General features: G+C 38.8%; 1 protein-coding gene across 1 annotated transcript; it reads right to left on the bottom strand.

Moving 5' to 3' along the window:
- Position 1: 1 nt before the first annotated feature.
- On the bottom strand, positions 2-16383 carry st14a (ST14 transmembrane serine protease matriptase a). The gene is made up of 19 exons (XM_077541838.1): positions 16004-16383; positions 12015-12174; positions 10421-10551; positions 10288-10358; positions 10033-10199; positions 9907-9942; positions 8386-8620; positions 7878-8020; positions 7695-7798; positions 6495-6607; positions 6279-6415; positions 5210-5314; positions 5028-5135; positions 4694-4810; positions 3889-4020; positions 3592-3775; positions 1842-2116; positions 1612-1748; positions 2-936 (listed from the first exon to the last, which is right to left on the bottom strand). Exons 1-19 carry the CDS (start codon positions 16043-16045, stop codon positions 778-780), a joined length of 2556 nt encoding a protein of 851 aa, XP_077397964.1. The 5' UTR covers positions 16046-16383; the 3' UTR covers positions 2-777.
- Positions 16384-17106: the final 723 nt, after the last annotated feature.

Genomic DNA, 17106 nt, shown 5'->3' with positions numbered 1-17106 from the left:
GTGAAGTAAAACTGTTGTATTTGTATTTCTGCTGCATTGAGCTAAACAAACAATTATACAAAACCTATGTACTGTTGATATTGCTAGCAAAATAGTATTTAAAAGCAATGATGATGCATTCAGGGACCTCCGGGGACTAAACATTCCTAATTTAAGTGTTTACAGATTAAAAAATAAAAAAATAAAAAATGTACAACTCCTCGACTGCTTTCGGACTGTCAACTGCCTGTTTTATGCCATTAATGTACTTTCTCCATTGATTTAAATGAGTAGACTTGTATCTAAGCCCATAAACAACTTAAATCAAAATAAAATACATGAGCATGACAGTCAAAGAATAGTAGATTATTCTGGGATGCACTGTATTATATAGGAGGTAGGATGGATTGTTGACATTTGCGAGGAAACAACCACAAAAAAAAGAAAAGAAAAAAAAAAGAATTTCAGTGAAACAAGGATGAACAATTCACGTATTCAACAATATACTTAAAACCTCTGAGTGTGTATGTTGTCACTCCAAATATGCTAAAACACAAAAAGAAAATACAGAAAATAAAACATATTTACAATTCATCAAGCCGACTATAATAAAATCACAGTAGACACGGAACAGTGCTGCACTTGCTCTTTAAGCGTCACATGAGGAGGTGGTGCTTCTTCTTCTTCTTCTTCTTCTTCTTCTTGGGGAAGTCAACAAACTACACTGCAGTCACCGTGTGTCACAGTCCATGTTTATGTCCACGGCCCCCACGTGTGTGGCCTTTTGTTGTTGTTGTTTTACACACCAGTCTTCTCTTTGATCCAGCCGCGGAATTTGGTGACCGTCGTGTAGATGCCCGGCTTGTTCCGGCGGGCGCAGCCGTCGCCCCAGCTGACCACGCCCCCCAGAAACATGCGGTTGCCGGACTGAATGGAGAGCGGCCCGCCAGAGTCCCCCTGACGCAGACCAACATTGACTACATTTTATTTATTTGTATAGAACCTCTTAGAAGGAGGACTCAAAGTGCATCAGTTAAAAATCAGGACACGACACATTCATTGTCCAGCTAATTTAATTGGCCAAAATATTAGCGCTTTTAAAATATGCAATAATCGGACTTTTTTTTTTTTTTTAGCATGTACATCTACACTATATTAAAAAAAAATCTGCAAGTCAAAGTAAAAAATCTGCAAAAAAAAAAAAAAAAAAAAAAGGCAACTTTTTAACTCATTGAATACCAGCCATTTGCAGTGCTGCCAACCATTTTACAAGTTTTTAAATCATTTCTGACGGCCTACAGCAGAGCTAATGCTCCTCCACATGCTCCACCTACTTCTTCCACTCCCCCTAGATGCTGGCCCTCCTCTGATCAAAGCTACTGTGGCCATCTGCTGGCAACTACTCCTCATTACAATTATTTATTTTTTTCAGCTCGATACTTGCTGGGGACTTGCATAAAAATAAAAAATGTAAAAAAAATAAAATAAAATAAAAACACGAGTTAATCCGTGGATGGGGGCGAGCCGCATATATTAAATACCCGAGTTAACTCGTGGAGGGTAATGAACGAGTTAATACAGCTGGCGTAAAAATGATTATTCGTCAATAACAAATAATCGACAGGAAGTTACCTGACAAGCGTCGACTCCGCCGCTCAGAACGCCGGCGCACGTCATTCTGGTGGTCAGCTGACCGCCCATCAACGAGTCGCACACCGTGTGGTTGATGGTGCGCACTTGCGCTTTTTGCAACACCGTTGCTGCAAATCCTGAACGGTACACACACAAAGCCACATTTGAGAACCATTTTGAAAAATATTGCAAAAAAATGTTTCCGATTGTCGGCGGTCGGGGAAACTGGCCTCCCTCCCGAGTGGCGCCCCAGCCGGTGATGTAGACGGTTTTCCCGACGGGAAAGTTGTGCTGCGCGGCGGGCAAGCAGATGGGCTGGATGTAGTCGCCGTACGCGACGGGCGCGTCCAGCTCCATCAGGGCGATGTCGTTGTCAAAGGTGAAGTCGTTGTAGTTGGGGTGCGGAATGATCCTCTTCAAGTTGCGCTTGGCCACCACCGTGCTGCTGATGTTGCGCTGCGAGTGGAGGCCCACGTACGCCTCCCAAGTGGCCGCTTGGGAAAACCTGTTCGGAGAGCGAGATCGTTAACCCCTTCGCTCGCCATTTTCGCATTCCCATTCGCTCCCGGCTGTTTTACTGGATTTGGACTCATTTTGCAAGGCCCACACAATATTTTGTTCTGTTGCTATCAAACAAAAGAAAGATGAAAGTCTCTTCTTTCATCAGGAAATATAAAAGTATATTTCTATCTGTTTCCGTTTTGCAGCAACTAGCATTTAGAAGACAGCTAAGTTTCATCAGTTTTCACAAATCTATTTAAAATTGTAAATAATTGAGTTTTTTTTCTAGATGGCCCTGGTTGATCTCCTTTGCTCTGCTGCCACCTACTGGCCGTTTGTGTAATAACTACCATTTCTGCAACCGTTCTTTGCAGTTGAGAGGCTGCATCAAAGCCTTTTGTATGCTCTTGCATAAAAAAAACAAAAACAAAAAAAACGTATAAATACGTCTTTGGGACACTTACAACATTAAAAAAAACGTATTTACACGTTATTAGGAGCAAATGAGTTAAGTGTAGAAGCATCAGTGGCTGACTCCTTCATATAATCTGGCCCAGCCGGCATTTACTGTACATTATCAAAAGTCCTGTAAAATTTGTGCATTCATTTAGACATTTTTCTTTAAAAAAATGTTAATTAAAAGGTATTTATACATTTTAAAATTCATTTTTCATTAAATATTAAATATATTTTTTCAAATGTATATTTATTCTTTTATATATATATATATATATCTCATAAGATCATTCATTTATTGTAAAAAAAATCAAAATCAAAAAATCAAATTAACTTTAAATTGAACAAATACAATATTTTCTAAAATGATTTGCCAATTATGATACACTAAAAATTTGGAAATAAATGAAAATACAAGATTAACATTTTTTTTCTCCCTTATCAAATAATTGGCTGATAGATTATAATTGAATAAAAAAATAATTAATTGGAGTAGTTAGCACATTTTGCATAATACAAAATATGAACACAATTTTTCCACATATTTTAATGTAATATTTTCTATTTTCTCTTTCCTTTTTAAATTCATTATTATTAAAATAATACTTTTTTTAAAAGCGTTATATTGTCAAAACATTCTAATAAAAATGATTTTTTTTGCCTTAGTTAAACAGATTATTCAATTCTATCCTTGAAATAATAATAATATTTATTCTAATAATAATAATAATTATAATTATTGTAATTATTAATAATTAGTAATACTACTACTAATAATAGTATTATTATTATTATTATAATTATAATTATTATATCTATATTTGGTCCAGTTCTTTGTGTTTTCTGAACAAAATGAAAAATCGACTTCTTTTCGGAAGTTGACAACATTTGAATAATGATTATACTGTTATATTAATGTAATAATCCAACTTTGTACTTCCTCATCAAACGATGTCCATTTGTCTGTCGTAAGAAAAAAAACAATCCCAATTTGTCCCGTGAGCGCCGAAGCGTGACGTCTACCTGGTCCTGCCGTCGTCCTGCACGCAGTGGGCGGCGGTGACGAGCCACCTGGGGCCGACGAGGCTGGCGCCGCACACGTGCCCGTAACGCTTGACGTGCAGGCTGACTTGCCACGGGAACTCGCCCGCCACCGCGTCCTGCCCGCCCACGATGCGCGACGTCTTGAACTTGCTGCGCCCGCAATCTGCCGAGGCCACGTCGACTCGTCAGAACAAAAGTTGCGAGCAAACAAAAAAACACGGCAGCCAAAAACAAAACAAACTCACACAAAGACAAAAAACCCAAACAAAGACATACCGCAGTCGTCCTCGTCCGAGCCGTCGTCGCAATCTTTGATGTCGTCACATTCGGGGTTGATTTTGCTGATGCATTTGTTGTTCTTGCATCTGAACGTGAGGTCCGTGCATGCCACAGAACCAGAAGCAGAACCTGCACACCAAGGAAACAAACATGAACAATTCAACATCCAGGGACGAGTTAAGTCGTAACCAAGTTATGCACTGAAGGCCTTAAAGGGATAATTAACTTATTTTGCCCATTATGACAATAAAAAGTGAATATTTTCTTGATAATTAATTTGATATTTTCATTATTTTCCATGTACAATCGGTACTTTTAAAAACACATTTTGCAACTTGTTGTCGACTGAAAATGACATCACAAGGGCTCAGGTAACCAATCACAGCTGACCTGTTTTCTCGGTTTGGTCATGTGACATTCACAAGCTGAGCTGTGATTGGTCACCCGAGCCCTTGTGATGTCATTTTCAGTCGACGGCAAGTTGAAAAATGTGTTTCTAAAGGTACCAATTGTACCTGAAAAATAATGAAAATATCACATTTATTATTGGCAAAATATTAATGGTTGACTGCCAAAAATGCCTAAATAAGTCAAGTATCCCTTTAATTACAGTACTAACTACTATCAAGTACTAGCATAAATACAGATACTTGTGTAAAAAAAAAAAAAGAAGAAAAGATTAGAAGTACTGATTGATGCTGTACTGAAGTTTAAAAAAATAAATAAATAAATAAAATGATTGGTTGGTTTCTACATTGCAAAAACATGGACTTTGATTTGTAATTCGGGTTGGTGAGTTGACCTCGTTCGCAGTCGAGCTCATCAGAACCGTCGCCGCAGTCGTCTCTCCCGTCGCAGCGATTCTTCTCCGAGACGCATTTGGCGTTGGCGCAGGTGAGCTGGCCAGTCGAACAGGTGCCTGTCGGGACAGCGAGCGCGCAGTTTACAACGCGGCTTTTCAAACTTTTTTTTTATTTGGTTGGGAGACATTTTTTGCGAGCACCCCCAACATTAAGATATTACTGTCATTTTGAATTTACGGAGTAGTAAAAGTAGTAACAATAAAATAATAAATGTTTGTTCAACATGATGTGCTCTTTTTTTTTTTTTTTGTGTCCGAAACGAAGGCGTCGTACCGCAGTTCTGCTCGTCTGTGCCGTCGCCGCAGTCGTCCACCCTGTCGCACTCCCAGAACCTGGGCTTGCACAGCCCGTTCTTACAGTTGATGTGACTGGAGGTGCATTCTGGAGGAGGAAACAAGCCGTTATATCTCGGCACGCCGGTCACCAGCGTGCAAAAAAAAAATAAAAAGACGTACTGCAGTTCAACTCGTCGCTCATGTCGCCGCAGTCGTTCCAGCCGTCGCACTTGAGATCGGACTTGATGCAGCGCTGGTTCTTGCACTGGAACTGCTTGGGGCAGGCTGCGGATCACCACGGCAGGAAATCAATTACAAATTTGTCACAAGTTGGGGGAAAGTAACAATTCATAAGTAAAAGGCTAAAACAGTGGTGTCCAAACTACGGCCCGGGGGCCATTTGCGGCCCGCCGTCCATTTTTCAGCAGCCCGCGACATATGCTAAAAATGGCATTTGACTCAGTTCAAATCAAATAAACAAAACAAAAATGTTTGGAGATGGTCAAAGTAAGAAGGGAGGGTGTCGAAAAACAGGGGCCATTAAAGGTTATTTTAGTTCACTGAAACTCAGGAAATAACTTAAACTAAAATTCAAAAAACAATTTCATTCATAAAATACGAAAAACTAGCTGAAACTACATTTTATGGTTACAAAACTAACTAAAATCATAATTATAGAAAAAAATGTCCTGATTTTTTAGTAGATTTATTTTGAGATCAACCAGAATAATAACGTTTGATGTCACAAGTTTGTCACACAGAAGTGACGTCATCGAGCAGCAGCCAATAGAAAAGCACCAAAAGATGACATTGCTCCCATGCTGGTTTTTAAATATTACGCACAAGTAATAATAATAAAAAAAATAAAATAAAAAAACAAAAAATAAAAATAAAAAACAATACTAATACTGAAACTAACAAACTAAACTAAAACTAGTCTTTTTTTATTTTTAAAAAGAACAAAACTAATAAAAAATAACAGAACCAACCTGAAAACTAATAAAAGCTAACTCAAATGAAAAATTGCAAAACTATAATAACCCTACTGCCATATTACAAATAAATAGGTTTATATACTGTAGCATTTTTCTAAATAAGCAAAAGCACAAATCAATTATTTGTACAATTTTGTAAGACTCAACACAATTTCTCTTCATAACATGATGTGGCCCTTGCGTCCTTCCGATTTTCTGTACGTGGCCCTCAAATGAAAAAGAAAGGAAGAAGGAGAAGAACATTTTGCGCTTACGATCGGCGACGTCGACCGCCTCATATGTGGCGTTGAAGCCGATATCCACGTAGGATCCGTCAGAGAAAAACTTGACGGTCATTTTGTTGGTGCGGCTGGTCTCCGTCACCGAGTCGTCGGGCAGATCTCCACAAAACCTTCAAAAAGAAAACACCAGCTGGATCAGGTGGGATATCGAACGACCTTCTTTTTTGGTTCACGTGCTCCGATGCTCACTTCTTGCCGTTCATCTCCACGTAGTCCTTGCGGCAGCCTTTGCTTCCGCTCTGGCCCGGTTCCGACATGAGGAACCTTTTGAACGTCACCTTCGCCGCCTTGCCAGCGGGGACCTGACAGATGATGGACGCAACTTGTTTGGACTCACAAGTTCATATTAGCTGCTAAGGCTAGCAATGCTATACGCTAATCAGCTGCAAGTCAACTTCATTTAACATTTGTTGTTAAAATTAACGTCCGCCAATGATGAAACTTCACCCTGACAGATGTTAACCAACTAGTTGCTTCATCTTCTGACTAGGGATGTAATGATAACCAAACATCACCTTACAATATTATCACCACATCAAGGTCGCCATACGATAATTATCATGATATTGTGGGGTGGTTGGTGATACAAAAGGTCTCAATAAAAAAATAATAATAATAAAAAAAAATAATTAAAAAAAATAAATAAAAGACAAAAAAAGTTTAAACAAAGAAGGGCCAAAACATGCCTTGTGAAAATGAAACTGTACTGTAAAAAAAAAAAAAAAAAAAAGCCACCAGAGGGTGCTACAACTGCACAAATGGAAATTAACCCGACTTTATTTTATTTATTTTTTTTAACAGATGTGCTGCTTTTAATATCGTGACATGACGACAACGATATATTGTGGCAGTTTTAATACGGTTTTAATATTACGATATTGCCGTTATCGTTACATCCCTACTTATTACCACCACCTACAGTGCAACTGTTTTTATTAATTTAATTTTTTTTTTTTTTTAAAGAATTTTCATACCCCCAAAAATTTAATGTACAGTATAATTATTTTTTTTCTTAGTATGACTGGAGAAGATTTTCTTTTTCATGGTTTCAGAAAATCCTAGCAAAATGTGCAAATAACGGATTGTATGTATTATTATTATTATTATTTTTACCCAGACAAGGCCAAAACATCCCTAATGAAAGTTAAATTGCACTAAAAATAAATAAATAAATAAATAAATAAAATAGCCACCAGAGGGTGCTCGAACTGCACAGATGGAAATCAACCTGACTTTTTTTTCTTTTTTTTTTTTAAACATGTGTTGCATTTAAATATCGTTAACAATTATTGTGGCAGTTTTAATATCACAACATCGCACTTATGGTTACATCCCTAATAATTTACAGTACTGCATTTAAAACAGCAGAATGTTGTGCCAACATCTCACCTGGATGGTCCACTGGCAAGAGGTCCGAGGTGGGTAGTAATTAGGGAAGTTGGGGGAATGAAAGTGGCCCACTTCGCCCGTCAACTGGCTGCCACATGTTGTCCCTGTTTAGGAAAACAAAAACAGATTGAGAAACATTTCCCCCACCACGAATGGTTGGTGTGTGCGCGCGCGTCTTCCTACTGGTGCTGCCGCGTCGCACCTGCGACACTTGCGCTCGAAAACCCGGGTAGTTCTGCGCTTGGTTGGTTGCCATGGTGACCAGCATCACGTTGCCAGAGGACAGAAAGGTCAGCGGCTCGCTGGGTGAGTAGTAGCCGCACATCCTGCGCACAGAATGGAAGCGTCCCTTTTCAAAATAACAACTTCAACTTTTTCCACTCCGTCAGGACAAAAAAAAAAAAAACAATGAAACTAACACATGGATATGATATGCTAACCAAAAGGGCAGCACATCATTGCAGACATGCAAGTTTAAATTTGCTGTCATTGTCTTTTTATTTTGTTTTTAACTCCAATTGCAGTTCACGGAAATTATACCCCAAAAAACTTGGTTGGATTGTATGCTTTGAACTATTTTTCTATTGTAAAATGTCAGAACTCGACGTCCTTTTGCAGCTGCAGGTTTAGCACACGACCAGCAGGGGTCCCCACACACCACACGACCGTTTTTCAAGCGAGCGTGACTCACTCCTGCAAGACGTTGGCCTCGATGGCCACCAGGGAGTCGTAAATCTTGACAAAGTCGTTGTCGCAGTTCTCCTCCAGGTTCATGGTGTCGAAGTCCAGCTTGATGACGTGGTTGGGGTCGGCCCGCAGCGACCACTGCATGAAGGTGTTGGGCGGGTACGACGTGTCGGGGAAGCCGGGCGACTTGATCTGGCCAATGTGGTTGGTCCTCGTGTGCTCGGAAAACCTCAAGAATCCTGAGACGGGAGGCAGCGGTCCAAGTTACGTGGAAATGATTTTGGCAACACAAAAAAGCACAGCAACGTATCAAAAGGCCAGAAAATGTATGACACTTTTTTTTGGGGGGGGGGGCCAAATCGATGTGGATTTATTTATTTTTATTTTAGTTCACCAAAACGAACAAAAAAAATAAAAATAAACTCAACTTCAACAAAACTAATTCGTTACAAAATAAAATAAAAAGGAAAATGCCTTCTAAAAAAAATGAAAACTAACTGAAACTACATTACATGTTTAACAAAAATAAATATAATCACAACAAAAATGTCTGTTTTTAGTCTTTTAATACATGAGCCTTTTGGGGATGATTTTAAATGTGATTTTAAGTATATTTATTTTGATATTAAACGGAATAAGGACGGCGGTTGAAAGTGTGTCACACAGAAGTGACATCATGTTGCAGCAGCCAATAAAAAAAGCACCGAAAGATGACGCCGAAATGCTAGGTAAGAAATTAGTTACTTTTTTTTCCCACTTTTCCAGAGTGTTTATTAAATATTGCGCACAATGCACATTAAAAAGAAAAAAGAAAAAAAAAAGAAAACTAATACTGCAAAAAGCATTTTTTTAAATAACTAAAATGAATAGAAACTAACAAAACCACCCTCACAACTAATTAAAACTAACTAAATTTAAAAACAAAACAAAATAAAAACTAACTAAAATGAAAATTCCAAAACTATAATATCCCCGGTGTATTTAAAGGAGGAATTGCTGCCACTAAAATATGTTTTGTTTTTTGTTTTGTTTTTTAAATTAAATTTGAAGAAAAAAAAAATCCCAGATATAGTTTTTGGTAGGGTTGGGCAATATGGCCCAAAAGTCATATCACGGTATAAACTGCACCCGTTCACAATAACAGTATATATATCACGGTATAGATTGAGTGTATTTATTTATTTGTTTATTTATTTTTAATATGAAAAATGTGCTTACTGGTTTACATAGTCCTTTGTAGAAGCTAAATGGATAAAAAAAAAAAAAAAAAAAACAATTAAAGAATAAATTTACTTTAGATAACATTGAGTGTGCAAATCTCAAATCATAAATTAAAATAGTTGCGCTGACCGTGAGCCGTACGCGAAACCGATACAATGTCATCAATATGTGCCACATAATGACGTCAAAATCTGTACCTGAAGCAGAATTGATACCTTTTATATTGCCCAGCCCTAGTTTTTGATGACATGTATATTTTCTTTTAAAACTAAGTATTATGAACCAAATTAGGAAGATCACTTACTGCTGAATTCCGAAGAAAACAACCGGGAATCAAGTTCTGCAAAACGTAAACGAATGAACGTTAATCCACCGGTCGACATCACGCAATATATATATATGTATTTTTTTTTGTGTCGCCGTATCGTACCCGAGGACACGACATCTTCCAGGAGCAGCGAGTTGCCCGGCCTGTAGATGCTGCGCTGCTCTTTGTCCACCAGTTTGTCCATGGCGGACATGGCGCTGTCCACCGCCGCCTCCTGGCCGGATGGGACGCTGAACTCGGAGATGTAGTAAGCGATCACGCTGCCCTCGCTGGCAGGGAAAAAACAAAACAAAACAAAACAAGAAATGTGTAAATAAAACACGTTTGCCAACAAAACGCGCATTTCGACTCGTTTACCTGAAAGCCTGAACGGTGGAGCCAACGTAGTATTTGGCCAGCTGCGGGCTCTTGCTGTAGAGCGTTTTGAGCTGCAAAAAGACGAGACGTGAGGGAACGAAAGGCGTCGGCGTCGGCGTCGCGCTCGTCGTACCTGCGACTTGACCTGCGCGGCCAGCGCCTTGAACTCGGAGCTGTTGGCGTTCTCGTAGGCGTCCTCGAAAACTTGGTTGGTGATGCGCATGGAGCCGCTGTACATCTTCTTGACGCGCACGTCTTTACGGACTGCGAGGACAAAACGGACGGTTCCGAGGTTGAAGGTTCACGGGACAACAAGAAGGCTTACCGGGAAAAATATTGTCGCGTTACAAAGGCTTTGATCGTTCACATCAGCCTTGAAAACGTTTCATTTCACCGGATTGCGTCACGTTTCATTGTAATTCGCAGCTCTAGTTAGGGCCCGAGCAGCTACGGCTGCGATGTTAAATAAACTTGAGTTGAGTTGCGTAATTCCATACACCGGCAGCCCATTGAAAAGAGATACAATGTTGCCATCTGCTGGCCATAGTTAGTGGATGTTTTTGATTTCACAACTCATTGACCCGGCTGCGCTGGATGTTGCACTGACCACTGATATATTAAAAAAAAAAAAAAAAAAAGTAGTTAACGTCACTTAACATTTATGGCGGCAGACATCGTGATTTTACTCCACGTTATTAACCATTTTTGGCGGTCAAAGAGTTAAAATGACATTTTCATCTTTTGCGATCAAAATGCAACCCGTGATGTTTTAGTGTGCCACTTTTTTTTTTTTTTTTTCCTCTCTTTCTGATCCGTCTTGAAAGCCCTCAGGATTGCTCTGTGTCAAGGCTTCATAAAAGAACATCAAGAATACATGAAAAAAGAAGACGACGAGCGCAACTTTCTGCCACTTCATCAAAAGCAACTCTGTGGGAGACACCCGGCCGGGGGCGGAGGGAATCGAAAAGCGAGGAACTTTCCTCTGTGATGTGTATTTTTATTTCTGTTTATTCTTCTTTGCCTTTAACATTAGTTTCCCCAAACGCAGCAGAGCGTCGACAGAAGGCAGATTGATTTATGTGGCACAAATTCAAACACAATCGGCTTCACATAACGGACAACGTTTCAAAGCATTTACAAACGACACAGTTAAAGACTTAAAATCAAAGTAAATAACAAGCAGCTTTCTAAAATTACTTAACTCATTTGCTCCCAATAACATGTAAATACGTTTTTGTTTTTTAAATGTTTTAAGTGTTCCAAAGACGTTTTTTTTGTTTGTTTTTTTTAATGCTTGAGCATACAGAAGGCTTTGATGCAGCCTCTTAACTGCAAAGAACGGTTGCAGAAATGGTAGTTATTACACAAACGGCCAGCAGGTGGCAACAGAGCAAAGGAGATCAACCAGGGCCATTTCGAAAAAAAAGCTCAATTACTTACAATTTCAAAATAGATTTGTGAAAACTGATGAAACTTTGCTCTCTTCTAATGCTAATTGCTGCAAAACGGAAACAGATAGAAACATACTTTTTTTTTTTTCCCCTGATGAAAGAAGAGACTTTAATCTTTCTTTTGATAGGTTCCATGTTTTTATAGCAATAGAACACAAAATTCTGTGGGCCTTGCAAAATCGGTCAAAATCCAGTAAAACAGCGAACGGGATTGCGAAATGTGAAAATGGCGGCGAGTGAATGAGTTAAAGGACGTACAGTTCAATTGTCACTTACAGTGGAAGTGCCAGACGAGCAGGCCGGCCATCAGCGCGATGACGGCGCACAGGATCAGCACTCCGATCACGGCTCCCACCTTCCCCGGACCTTTCTTCTTCTCCAGCTTCTTGTTGTCGGACGCCGGCAGGAACTGAACCGTCGTGTCCCATTCTTTGTCCTGGAGAACACAAACGGGAAAGTCCATCGTATCGTCGATATTTGTTGTCATATTATTTTAGCCCGATTCCAAAACGTTTACAGTATGTATATTGAATATAATATTGTTTTGTAATACAAATTAAGTCAACGTTTGTGTTTGTTGAAAAAAAAAAAACACTTGAAAAGGACCTACAAATAAATAAATAATCACATATTAAATCACAATTTTAAGTAGGACCGTGAGGATATATCGATATTGCGATAAATCGTGATACTTTGTCTCCTGATAGATTACCAAAACGTCTACACAAGTCTCGCGATATTTGTAATTAATATTCAGCCACTATAACGGCCGCATTGTTCATGACTTATTGAGCAACAATTACTTGGCGGGCCACTGGGGGGAGCACCTCATAAGAGTAAAAAATTTAAAAAGTCGTCAGGCGAAGAAGACTCATCAGCTTAGTTTATTATTATTATTATTATTATATAATATTATTATTAATAATAATAATAATAATATTTTATGATTAGTTTTATCGTAGATTATCGTGGATTAATGACCTGATCTGACCAATATATGGATAATCGCAATATCGTCATATCGTGAGATGATCGTTATTGTGAGCCTTGCATCACATATCGTATGGTACCCAGATGTACCCACCACCAATTTTGAGAGGGAAAAAAAAAAAAGCCCAATTAAATTATTTGTCAAATTTGTATATATAATGCAAGAATATGATGAAAAATTGTGCAGGCAAAATACTTTGCGGTAATAACTTACCAACAAGACTGTTTACGTGCAGGACAGTGCTGCTGTTTTGGTTGGTAGAAGAGGAGCGGAAGCTATTTATAGACTCAACCCAAGTTTATTGCGCAACATCACCACTATGATTTGTTAACTATCAAGTTATGAAATCTGCTTTTTTTCGAGCGTTTCCACTTAAAAAGCAGCTTCCAAGTCACGTTAGGCAATCAACTGGAAATAAGTGACAGCAAGTCTCTGCTTGCGTATTCAAGGAATGTTTTTTTTGTTTTGTTTTTTTTGTTTTGTCTGTTGTGACCTACAAACGCATTCCCTTCAAACAGACAAAATAAGTGAGAAATAATCACGATCACGCCACTCACACCAGTCGCCATCAGTTCCAATGCGTGCTCATCATGGAACCAAAAAGGAACTTTATGCGCCAGTCACGACTCACTGTGACTTTCTCCAGGGTGAGATAGAAAACGGAGGAAGAGGAGGAGCGGGGGAGGAGGCAGAGGAAGGTTTTCATGGAGTAAAATCCTGTCAAACCTGCTGGGAAGCCTGACGAGCACGACAACAACACCACAAACGCCGGCGGAAAATCATTTCAACGACATGAAACCTCAAAACGACTACAAAACAATATCAACAAGACATTTCTTTTTTTAGAATTCAATCCTACCGTCCACATGCTTACGGTTGAAATGAAACGCAATCTTTATATGTTCAAAAATGAAACTTTGACACCGCTTTACCATCTGAGTGATGAAACATTTGCCTCCAAAAAAAAAAAACGCATTCATTGCCGGCGGGGGCGACTTTTAATTGAGTCAAGATGCAAAAAATTAAAAAAAATAATAAAATAGAATGGACCAACAGGGAGCCAACGTGTTGTAACATATCGCTATCGCGCACAAATACATTTGCTAGCAGCTTGAAAAGAGCAACGGTGCCTTCAGATGTGAGTACAAAACAAATATTTGTGTAGGAAAAGCAGCACGCTATTGTAAGAACGCAATACTTACAATTAAAAATAATGTTAAAAAGAAATTCGACTACTACTGTTACTGTGTCAATAAGAGACAAGTAGCTTCCACAGCGCCTCCTGGAGGGCAAACATCCCATAACAAATGAATGTAGAGAGCTTGATTTTCGGCGAGCGTTTTCGTTAAAAGGTGGGAAATATGTCAAGCGTCACAAAAAAAACGTCCCGATTAGGACACTAAATTATTGCGAGTCATTGAAACTAGCCGTTTGGAGCCGCAAGCTACAAAAAAAAAAAATGGAGTTTGTTGGAGGGAAAAGTGGAAGTGGAAGGTTTTGGTATGTTTTTGCTTCAAAAAGTACGTCGATCACTACTTTCATGGTGTCAATTGTCATTCATGAAATCGTTTGTGTCCGGCTATACTTGTCTTGCTTTATTTTGAAGTCTTCAAGCTAGCTTAGCTTGCTAGCTGCTAACAAACAATTTGACACCTTGCCCTCCACCGCCAGGGGCGCACTTAAACGTGACGTCACACTGGAAGGGTCTATTAGTGCAGTCATTGTTTTGAGGAGGTTAAAGAATGTAATGCTGCTGTTGCTTGTGATCAAACAGCAGCCGTTTAAAACCGCAACTATCAATGCTAACCATTAGCATGTCAATTAGCTACCGCATTGTTTGTTTACTAAGCAGTCTTTGTTTGTAAATACACAGCATGTAATATTCTTTCATGTTTCAGGTTATGATTACCTGCAAAGCCTGAATCGAGGCAACTGGAACTGTTTTTTTTTTTTTTTTTTTTTTTTTAAATGGTTGTGGTTTTCTTGTTTCCCGAAAACATTTACAAATAAATGACAAGCAATGACACTATTAGTTTAATGAAATATTGTACAATTTTAAAGGTGGCCACAGATGGTACCTTAGTACTGATTATTTACATTACTTCCTGACAAAAACGCATTAAAAGTTTAACTTTTTAGATTCTAGTGCACTATGTATCATTTAGTAATAACGAGATCACATTTTGGCACAAATTACAAATTGGAAAGTTAAGTCTGACACCTTACGGCAACTATGACTGATTTTTTTTTTTTTCGTTTTGGTTTTGTTTTCATTTCGTTTTGGTGTTGGAGCGACCGCATCCCGGTTCAGACAGTCGGCAAAAAGCGACTCCAGGAAACAAGTCCCAACAGGAGGAATTCAGTATCGCATCTGAAACTCCACTATTGCGGAATGATCTGATCTGCCTGCCTGGAAGGATTTTGCAAACGTCCATTTTGATTTATTACAAGTAAAAATGTCCTTGTAGGAAGATTATTTTTCATCGGGGACGTGGTGTTATTCATCTCCCCAAAAAAAAGATGAAAATGTAAGAAACATTTGGAAGCGTGTGATTGGAAATTCACTGCTTCAGTGCCATCATGCCATATTATATAATAATTTCACTTTTGGTTATGTTAGATTGTTTAAAAAAAACTTCAAGAGGAAAAATACTAAGAAATTAAAATATTTAAAATGGATGCCAAGTGTTCATTACATTAATTAAACTAAAATTTGAATGACTTTCTCTAAAGTTACCCAAATGTAAACAAAAAAATACAAATATTTAAAAATGTCATTCTTTTGTACAGGTAGATATGGGTAAAATTTGACCCATATTTATGTGAAATTAATTTAAATGGACTCTTGACACTGCACAGTGTATTTTTAATGGTATAGTAGTAACAGTGCTTAAGTGAAATGGCGTCAAGAACCGTTTGTGTATCCACCACATTTGCACATTAAAGACAAATAATCAATTTGTTAACGTTGGGCAGGCTATCAATATATTTATGAAAAGATCTAGTTTCTGATTTTGTATCGACAGTTACTATGAGGTTATTCTTTCCCCAGGATCAGATGGGAAACAAACTAATTGTAGGTGTTTTCTGTAAAAATAAAAGCAAAACAAAACGTCCGTTTTTACAACCACCATTTTAGTAACCCAGATCGTTCTCCTGATGCTTGGTGACGTCACGCGAGAGGTGAGTTCAATGTCAGCTTTGCATTTCATTAAACACGAGGTACCGAACCGGAGTTATGCTGTGCTGTGCTGTACTGTACTTGTTATCTTACCTGGGCGGGGGTATACCTCAGACCGCTGTCCATGTAGTCCATTCGAGGTGCGAGGTTCAAAAGAGGAACGAAGAAAAGAAAACACCTGAGCCGCCTGCGTCGCTGTTGTTGCTTAGTCCGCCTCCTCTTCCTTGAAAAGTTTCCAATCTCCGAGGCTTCCTGGAGTGGTCAACAAGCTCTATTCAAAACGCGTTCAAATCATTTGGAAAGTCGTTTTAGCAATGTAAAAAGCCTTTAAAAGGTTGTTTTGAAAAATGTCCCGAGGTGTCACCGGATTATAGGTCAACTGGTCGCGTCCTACAACGGAGACAAATGAAGCGAAAGAGCAGAAAGGAGGAGGCAAAAGTCTTCCGGAAATGTCAGGTTTCTGTGGGCGTGGCCGTGCCTCGCACACCTGTTGGCACTTCCCTTCACCACTTTTTATACCTTCAAAAGACAAAATAACCCGTCAAAACAACACATCCGCACTAACAGCTCAAGTTTAAAGTATAACAACAAAGAAGGTGTAAAAATTCGAGATAAACCCGCATTCTATGACGTGACATTTCCAAAACGCGCAGGGACTACTTTTCCGTGCGGATTTAGTTTTTTTTTTTTGCAGCGTTTCAACACTTTAGCGATTTAACCGACAGATGAACTGGTCTAATGTCTGACACGTGCTAAATATAGATTCATAGATTCCGTAATGGTCTATTTTGGTATCGGTTGTGTGATTGAATCCCGAATGTGAAGGTGAGTCACCTGCGCTGGTGACACGTCAGGTTTCAGTTTGGTCTTGGGAGGAATTCCCACATTTCCAAGTGGGAATGCTGAGCAATGTCTGTCGGCATGGTGCGCTAGTGGTCGGCACATCTGCCTCACAGGTTGGGGTTGGCGTTCGAGCCCTGATCGTGCCACTTTCCGTTTTTAGACGACATCGTTTTATTTATTTATTTATTTATTTATTCATTTAGATAAAAATATATCCTTCTATATTTTACGTCAGAAATTAGGAATCAAATATAGGCTAATATATAAAAATAATTCTGACGCTTACAATTAGTTTATACATGTGTTAATATGTTTTGTTTATATAATACATACAGTATAATAGGAATATTATA

The sequence above is a fragment of the Festucalex cinctus genome, chromosome 13 (assembly GCF_051991245.1).
Source record: "Festucalex cinctus isolate MCC-2025b chromosome 13, RoL_Fcin_1.0, whole genome shotgun sequence".
Classification (NCBI taxonomy): domain Eukaryota; kingdom Metazoa; phylum Chordata; class Actinopteri; order Syngnathiformes; family Syngnathidae; genus Festucalex; species Festucalex cinctus.
This window is presented reverse-complemented; position numbering and strand designations above follow the sequence as displayed.

What these genes read in the sequence shown, in the direction of transcription:
- st14a (XM_077541838.1), bottom strand. Translation starts at nt 16,045, where the DNA reads ATGGACTACATGGACAGCGGTCTGAGGTATACCCCCGCCCAG. An exon ending in CCGCGCAGGTCAAGTCGCAG is followed by an intron (nt 10,359 to 10,420) that starts GTACGACGAGCG and finishes GTCTTTTTGCAG; the next exon opens with CTCAAAACGCTCTACAGCAA. An exon ending in GGCGGTCGACGTCGCCGATC is followed by an intron (nt 5,315 to 6,278) that starts GTAAGCGCAAAA and finishes GGTGATCCGCAG; the next exon opens with CCTGCCCCAAGCAGTTCCAG.